General features: G+C 47.6%; 1 protein-coding gene across 1 annotated transcript; it reads left to right on the top strand.

Annotated features, from left to right (window-relative positions):
• The first annotated feature begins 6,345 nt into the window (after positions 1–6,345).
• Positions 6,346–7,332, top strand: LOC103752363 (olfactory receptor 5B21-like). The gene has a single exon (XM_008856089.1). The coding sequence runs from the start codon at positions 6,346–6,348 to the stop codon at positions 7,330–7,332; it is 987 nt and encodes a 328-aa protein (XP_008854311.1).
• The last annotated feature ends 1,540 nt before the right edge of the window (positions 7,333–8,872 follow it).

Genomic DNA, 8,872 nt, shown 5'->3' with positions numbered 1-8,872 from the left:
ATATAAAGTCATCAGGTAGATTTCACTGGTAATGTTTATCACCTTTACTAATTAACATGAAGAAAATTTTTATGCTTCCTCCTCAAATATGTATTTTTTAATTTGTTGATTTTTTTGTGTGTATATCATATAGAACATCCCACACAACCTTATTCATCTATATATGCATTTCCCAAATGGCACCCTCCCATAGCTCCCCCCTCCCACACACTGGAGCCCACATACTCTGTCATCCCTGTTACTGTCCACTGTGTTATAGGCACCCCCACCCATTCCCCAGTGCTTGTTCAGCTGCTGTTTTATCTAGTATCTGAGTTTTATCTAGTAAGGAAAACATTTTCAGACTCAGAAGTTGATCCTAACTAAAGGGACTGAAGATAGTCTAAGATAACTTTAGCCCTTTATCTGCAAGATTCCATCCCTCCACCACCAGTCAGCCAAGGTCAACTGCCTATAGGTTCTTGAATATCAAAATGGCCTCTTCAGAGAACTTGAGTTCATGACAGCTATGAGAACTTGGGCAAATTCCTTCTGCTCTCTATACCTCTGTTTTCTGCCCGTGAAATGGTTGCTAAGTGAGGGCTGGCTCGCAGGATGGGTGGCAGGGGTACGTGGGTCATGTAGAGAGTGTTCAGATTAACGTCAGGCTCCCAGAGGTACTTAAATGCTGCTTATTGTTTGGCTGATGGAATCTAAAGGCTATACTAATACCTGCAGTTTTCTACTACTGATCTCCACTCGTGGGTACACACATACACACACACATGTGCACACACACACACACACACACATACACACACATTTTTTTCCAAGTGAGAGGCCAGGAAGACATGCTGTGTCACTCCAAAGCATCTCTTTGCATAATCTCGCTGGGTTTCATCATGAAATGTAGCCAGAGATGCCACAAGCAAGAGCTTTTCAGCCTCACTGATTTTAATTTTTCTTTGCTAAGGGTTATCTCATGCTTTGTAAGACACTGCACAGTCTCCCTGGTCTCTGTTCCAGGAGACTAGGGGCCTCTCCTATTATGACAACCAAAAACATCTCCAGACAATGCCAAATGTTTGTCTCAGGCTGAGTAGCACTGCTATAAGTATGCTCCAAGTAAGTGGATGGATGGAAGCTGAGGCCGTGAGATTCAGGCAGGACTATTACAAAAGATGCCTGGGGGATGCTGCTTAGTGGTGGAGAGCTTGAGCTGCATGCATGATGTCCTAGGTTCCCTGCCCCCCTGCATCCTCAAATGCTCAGATGTCAGGGAGATGGCTTAGTTGGTAAAGTGCTTGCTGTGGAAGCTTGAGGACCTGAATTCAGATCCCCAGCACTCATGTACAATGTTGGGAATGTGGGTGGCATGTATGTATAATCCCAGTACTAGGGAGGCAGTGACAGGAGGGTCCTGTTGGGGTTTGCTGGCCAACTGGTCCAGACAAATTGGTGAGTTCCAGGTTCAGTGAGAGATCCTGTCTCAAAAACCTAAAGTGGGGGTCTAGAGAGATGGCTCAGTGCTTAAGAGCACTGACTGCTCTTACAAAGAATCTGGGTTTGGTTCCCAGCACCCACACGGTGGCTAACAACCATTGGTAACTCCAGTTCTAGTGGATCCGACACAACTTTAAGTTGGTCAATGAAAATTAGGGGAGGGAAAAAACCATTGGAGCCCTTAAACTCCGGATTCCTCCGGGGGGATATTGATTTCAGTTTCCAGGTACCCTCTCCACTGGCAGAGAACTTCATCTTTCTGTATGAATGTGTGTATATATGTGTGATTCTTTATGTGCGTGGATGTGATTATTTTAAATCTTTTATGTGTATGAGTGTATCACCTGCATGTATGTAAGTGCACCCATGTTGTGCAATGCCCACGGAGGACAGAAGAGGGTGTCAGATCCCCTGGAACTGGAATTATGAGTGGTTGTTAGCCACCATGCAGGTGCTGGGAACTGAATCTGAGTCCTCTGCAAGAGCAGCCAGTGCTCTTAACTGCTGAGCCATCTCTCCAGCTCTGAGATATGATTCTTTATCTTTCAGTAAAAGTCTGTTTGACTGATTCTCTCTGCTGGAATGAGGTGTTTCCTGCCTTTTAATTCTTTAATTGGCTGAGAAAACAAACCCAACTATAACCCCTAGACAGAAAACCATGCCACCCACAGCAATAGTGAGTTCCAGGCCAGTTTTCTCAAAATAAATAAATAAGTAAATAATAAATAAATAAATAAATAATGCATTACAACATTGCAGGGCCAACAAGAGGGCTCAGCAGGTTAAGGACACTTGCTGTCAAACCTGACAACAATCCTAAGGACCGGCATAGTGGATGGGGAGAACTAACTCGCTTCTGCAGGTTATCCTCTGACCTACACACATGCACCCTATCACATGCACACACACACCCTCCACAAATACATAAACATAATGAAAATTAATAGTGTCACATTGCTGATAAAAAAACAAAAGAACAGAGTGGTCACTTTCCTGAGGCCACCCAACTATCAAGGGATGGAGCTGGAACCATGAGACCACCAGCCTGTGTGTTATTAAGATCCACTCTAGTTACTCTTGGGCTTTATTTCTGCATGGCAAAATCCCGTCATCCAAAGTAAGCAGAGCCAACAAGCTAATACAAAATGTAAGAAACACAGAGTTTCTCTAGCTGAAGGAGAGGTCTGACTCCTCACCAGACAAGCTCCTGGATGCCCAGGTCCCTGGCAGCGAGGGTGCTGGCGGCATGGAGCATGGGGGAGAAATGCTCTTGCCAATTCCTGCAACTGAAGAAAAGCCAGACCTGTTCACATTCCCACACTGCACACCCGGCACTGTAAAACCCACCGTTTTTCCAAATACCAGTGAAGATGGACGGTAGGTGCTGTGTTTTTTCCAATTAGTTCCTTTTTTCAATCATATTTGTCTGTGGGCACACACACACACACACACACACACACACACACACACACACCATGCACACCTGTGAAGGTCATAGAACTTGTGGAATCAGTTTTCTCTTCCTACCCCAGTTCTGACACACGGTGAGGACCCCCATTTGGAACCCAAGGATCGAACTCAGATGTCAGGCTTGGCTCCTATACCCACTGAGGCATCTCACTGGCCCCTCATCAGTTCTTTCTGGAGCATTAGTGCACATCTCAGTCTCTGAAGCCTGGGAACTATCTCACAAAGATGCTTGTGTCCTGCAGAGGGCAGCATCCCCACAAAGTTCTTTCTCCAGGAACTTGGGTGAGGCAGTGAGAAGGAGCCTTAACTACAGGAAGGAAGGAAGAGCACAGGGTGGCATTTTGCTTAATTCCTTTACTTGAATGTAGGGATACCACTATGCACCCACATGCATTCACAGCAGCTAAACAACAGAAGCAGTTGCACTGTGTGTTGCTTCCTATGTTAGACACTGGGAAATGAAGAGATAAGAAACCATCTCTGGGATTGGGGGCAGGGAAGTAGACAGACCTTGTATTGTGTGTTCTACTGAAGACACCTCGAGTGGCTTAGCAAGATGCATGGAGGGAGAGTGAAGTGGCTCAGTTGGTAGAGTGCTTGTCTAGCATGCATGAAGCCCTGTGTTCAATTCCCAACACTACATAAACCGGTGGTGATAGTACACCTGTAACCTCAGAATTTGCTGGGTAGAGGCAAGGGGATCAGAGGTTCAAGGTCATCCTCAGCTACACAGTGAGGCCAGCCTGAGCTATATGAGACCCTATCTCAAAGAGGGTGTGCGGGGGTTGGGGGGAGAACAAAGTAAAAAAGGAAAAAGAAAATACGTTAAAAATTTTTAGAAGCTATAAACTAATGTGCGTGGTGTGTGTGTGTGTGTGTGTGTGTGTGTGTGTGTGTGTGTGTAGACCATAGGTGAACATCATTTATCTTCCTCAATTGCTTACCATTTTATTTTTTATTTTATTTATTATTCTTATTTTACGTGTATTGCCTGCATGTAAGTGCACCTGTGTCATGCAATGCCCACAGAGGTCAGAAGAGGGCACTGGATCTCCTGGACCTGGAGTTACAGACAGTTGTTAGCTGTCATGTGGGTGCTGGGAATTGAACCTGGGTCCTCTTCAAGAGCAGTCAGTGCTTTTAACCACTGAGCCATGTCTCCAGTCCACCGCCCGATTTTTTGAGACAGAACCTTTCATTGAACCTAGAACTGGCGGTTTGGCTAGACTAACTGGCCAGTGAGCCCCCGGAATCCTGGCTCTGCCTGCCTCCCCTGTGCTTCAATTAGAGATGTACACCACTGTGTGTACATATTTTTTAAATATTTTACTTTTATTTTATGTGTATGCATGTATTGCCCGCATGTAGGTAAGTGCACCCATGTTGTGCAATGCCCGCAGAAGACAGAAGAGGCTATCAGATCCCCTGGAACTGGAATTATGGACAGTTATTAGCTGCCATGTGGGTGCTGGGAATCAAACCCAGGTTTTGTGCAAGAACAGGCAGTGTTCTTAACTGCTGAGCCATCTCTCCAGCCCACACATATTTTTTTAAAAAAGATTCTATTATTATTTTGTGTGTGTGTGTGTGTGTGTTTACCTGCATGAATGTAAATGCACCACATGTATGCAATACCTATATAGGCCCAAAGGGGGTATCAGATCCCCTGGAACTGGAGTTATGGATGGTTGTTAGCTACCTTAGTGTTGGGCACTAAACCCAGGTCCTCTGTAAGGGCAGCCACTGCACTTAACTGCTGAGCCATCTCCCCAGCCCCCTTGCCCAGCTTTTTCTGTAGGTGCTAGGGATCGAACTCAGGTCCTCATGCTTGTGCTGGGAGCATGTGAACAACTGAGCTCTCTCCAGCCAGATATGTTTAGTTCGTTACACTTTTAAATTAACTGATAATATATGGACCTGAGGAGGTGTTACATAAAAACCTGGAACTGGTGAGAGCCTAGAATGGTTTCTCACTCAGGTGGAATCTCTGTCTCTCCACTCCCTGAGGCATTCCACACAGATTCCCGACATACGGATCCATGGTGTCTTTGTAGGTATTTGATCCCTGTGGCATTCCACAGAGATTCCCGACATACGGATCCGTGGTGTCTTTGTAGGTATTTGATTTTAGAATTCCTGAGGATGAAAGGGGGAGTAAGTAGGGTCAGGGAAGGACTATGGAATGTTCTCTTCTGAGACAACTATTCTTTTTAACATTTTAAAATTGTATTTATTTGAAAATTTCATACATGGATACAATGGATCACATCCACCCCTCAATACTCCTTCCAACTCCCCCATCACAGCTCCCTCCCAACTTCATGTGTTCCATATATATGGAATATAAAGATATGAAATTTATATATATGATATATATTGTATATATAATTGATATATATATATTTTTCCACTGAGACTGAGTCCAATTAGTGCTGCCCATGTGTGCATGGGTGTGGGGCCATCCATTGCAGCATGGTTGACCTACTAGTGGTCACACCCCCAAAGAAAAGTGAGTCACCCTCCTCAGCTGCCATCAACTGCCAATAGACCTTCAGCTAGGGATGGGGCCTTCAGAGCCCCCTCCTGACCCCATAATGGAATTTTGACTGACTTGATCTTGTGCAGGTCACCACAGCTGCTGTGAGTTCATGGGTGGAACAGCCCTGTTGTATCCAGTGGACAGCATTTTGCAGCACCCCTCCCCATCCTCTGGCTCTTACGTGCCGTCCCCACGCCCATCCTCAAAGCTCCAAGCCCTGGGGGAGGTGCTTGGGGGAGGTTTGATAGGATGCTGTTTGTTCTCAGCACTTTCAGCAGTTGTGAGTCTCTGCATTAACCACAGCTGCCACAGTGGGTAGGAAGTCTCTCTGAGCGGGGCTGGGAATAGCTTGAATCTGTGTGAACGTAACTGTCTCACTCTGTGTTACTTTCCTATTGCTGTAATGAAACACAGACCAAAACTAACTTGTGGAAGGAAGTTTTATTTCATCTTATGCTTCCAAGTGACAGTCCATCTTTGAGGGAAGTCAGGCAGGAACCTGGAGGCAGGAACTGAAGCACAGACTGTGGAGGAACGCTGCTCACTGGCTTGCTCCTTTGGCCTGCTCAGCCTGCTTTCTTACACAACCTAGGACCACCTACCCAGGAGTGGCACCACCCACAGTGGGCTGGGTCCTCCCACATCACTCAACAATCAAGAAGATGCCCCACAGACATGGCCACAGGCCAACCAGATCAAGGAAGTTCCCCAACTGAGGTTCCCTCTCTCAGCTGCTTTGTTGACCACCAAGCCAACCTAGACACTCACCTTTTCTTCCTCCGCTCATAGGTCCTTGCTATGGTTGCATACTGTCTTCCTGTACTCTCCTTGCTCAGGTCTTCTGGGGATGCACCATGGCCAATCTTTCTGCGGTGTCTCTGTTCATCCTGCAGGGCTTCTCCACTGCCTCCGAGTTACGGCTGCTGAGCCTGACTGCCTTTCTCCTCATTTACCTGGCGGCAGTTCTGGGGAACATGTCTATCATGGTTGCTGTGATACTGGATGCCCACCTGCACACACCCATGTACTTCTTCCTCAAACATCTCTCCCTAGTGGATCTGTGCTCCATAACCACCACTCTGCCCCAAGCCCTGGTGGCCACCATGGCAGATTCCAAAGAGATTTCCTTCACAGCCTGTGCATCCCAACTCTTTGCTTTTGTCTGCCTTGGCTCCACAGAATGTTTCCTAATCACCTCCATGGCTTTAGACCGCTGCCTGGCCATCTACAGGCCCCTGACATACGGGGCAGTCATGACTTCTCAGACCTGTGTCTCCCTGGTAGTGCTGGCCTGGGCCAGTGGGCTCCTTTTCTCCACATTCCACACGGTCAACACCTTCTCCTTGCCCTTCTGTGGCCCCAACATTATCAACCACTTCTTCTGCGACATCCCCCCACTCATGCGCCTAGCCTGTGCCGACACGCGAGCCCACGAGGCTGCAGGATTTGTGGTCAGTGGCTGTGTCATCATGACCTGTTCTGTCCTCACCTGCCTGTCTTACATTCGAATCGTGTGCACAATGGTTCAGATCCGTTCTGTGGCAGGCCAACGGAAGGCCTTCTCCACATGCTCTTCCCATCTGGCTACCGTGCTCCTGTTTTACGGCACAGGAAGTTCCGCCTACATGCAGCCCACCACCCACTATTCCGCGCTGCAAGGGCACGTGGCTGCTGTATTCTACTCTATCCTCACACCCACCCTGAATCCACTGATCTACAGCTTGAGGAACAAGGACATGAAGGCTGCCCTGTGGAAACTCTATCCACAGGTGCCATCTTGGAGCCTGGCCCTTAGACACAGGAGGGTCCAGAAACGGACTGGCACTGGATTTCCCCTGTGATGTTGGAGGCGAGACCATCAGACAGGACACTGTCCTTGGTAGAGTTGGCTATAAATTTAGCTAAGTTGAGCAAGAGGCCTTGGGAGATGCCTGGGTGAAATAGGGAAATAGCCAATGTTCCATTTAATGTAGGTAAATAGTGCCCCACCTACGCAGGGGAAGCCAATGAATAGTGTGAAATTCACAGTAAACTTGTGGCTGTGTCTAGGAGGAGGAGACTCAGTCCTGTTTCATCCTATTTCCATGGCCTCCTGTAGGTCACAGGCCTTGCCCCTCTCTGGTTCTGATGTTTAATAGTGCTCGTTTTCCTCTACTGGGAGCCCTAAATGCACACCATGGACTCCATCAGAAGCAGCAGCAGGATTTCAGAAGGAAAATAGGTTCAACTGGAAAGACGGTGTTTAGTCTTCAAGTTGCTGCTTCCCAAGGGAACACCAAGGAAACCTGTCTTTCTGCAGCGTTTCTCGGGAGTGCTTGTTGGTTGGGGTTTTGATGCCAAGCCTTTAATCCCAGCACTCAGGAGGCAGAGGCCGTCAGATCTCTGAGTGTTCAAGGCCAGCCTGGTCTACATAGTGAGTTCCAGGACAGCTGGGGCTACAGGGAGACCCTGTCTCAAAAAGACCAAAAAAAAAAAAAAAAAAGACGACAAACAGGGCTGGAGAGGTGGCTCAGTGGGTGACGGTGCTTGCCACTGAGCCAGAGGAACTGAGCCAGATCCCTAGGGTCAGCAAGGAGGAAGAGCAGACACCTGCAAGTTGTCCTGATGACTTTGCTGGAGTGTGACCTTATTAGAGCCTACACTGCAGACTATTTTTAAGATCAGGTTCCCAGCTAGGGAGAATGCTCTGTGTTCAAAGCCCTTGCCATGTGAGTGAAGGTCAGTGTTGGAATTCTCAGCCTATGTAAATGCAGGCTGGGTGTGGTGACTCACATGGTTGTCAGTTACCACGTGGGTGCTGGGAACCAAACTCAGGTCCTCTGCAAAAGCAGCCAGTGCTCTTAACCATGGATGGCACTGTGGGCAGTGCCATCTGTGGGCAGGTGGGCCTGAGCTTTATAAGAAAGGTAGCTGAGCAAGCAAGAGGAAGCAAGCCTGTAAGCAGCGTTCTTCCACGGTCTCTGCTTCAGCTCCAGCCTCCAGTTTCTTGCACTGAGTTCCTACCTGACTTCCCTCAAAGATGGACGGTGACCTGAAAGTGGAAGATGAAATAAACCCTTCATATCCAAGGTGATTTTTGGTCATGGTGTTTATCACAGCAGCAGTAGGTTAACCAGGGCAAGGATGTACAGCAACATGATTCTGAGAATCTGGGGCCAGTAATTCCAGTGTTGTGGGGCAGCTACTCCTGCCAGAATCAGCAAGCTCCAGGTTCAGTGAGATGTCCAGCATCAAATAAAGTGGAGGGACTGGAGAGATGGCCCAGCCATTAAGAAAACTTGCAGAGGGCCTAAGTTGAGTTCCCAGCACCCATATCAGGCAGCTCACTAATGTCAATTGCAGACCCAGGAGATCTGATGCCCCTTTCTGGCCTCAGCAGGC

This window comes from Nannospalax galili, unplaced genomic scaffold (genome assembly GCF_000622305.1).
Source record: "Nannospalax galili isolate Female #2095 unplaced genomic scaffold, S.galili_v1.0 scaffold1368, whole genome shotgun sequence".
Taxonomy (NCBI): domain Eukaryota; kingdom Metazoa; phylum Chordata; class Mammalia; order Rodentia; family Spalacidae; genus Nannospalax; species Nannospalax galili.
The sequence above is the reverse complement of the archived record's forward strand: the minus strand, read 5'-3'. Positions and strand labels throughout refer to the sequence as shown.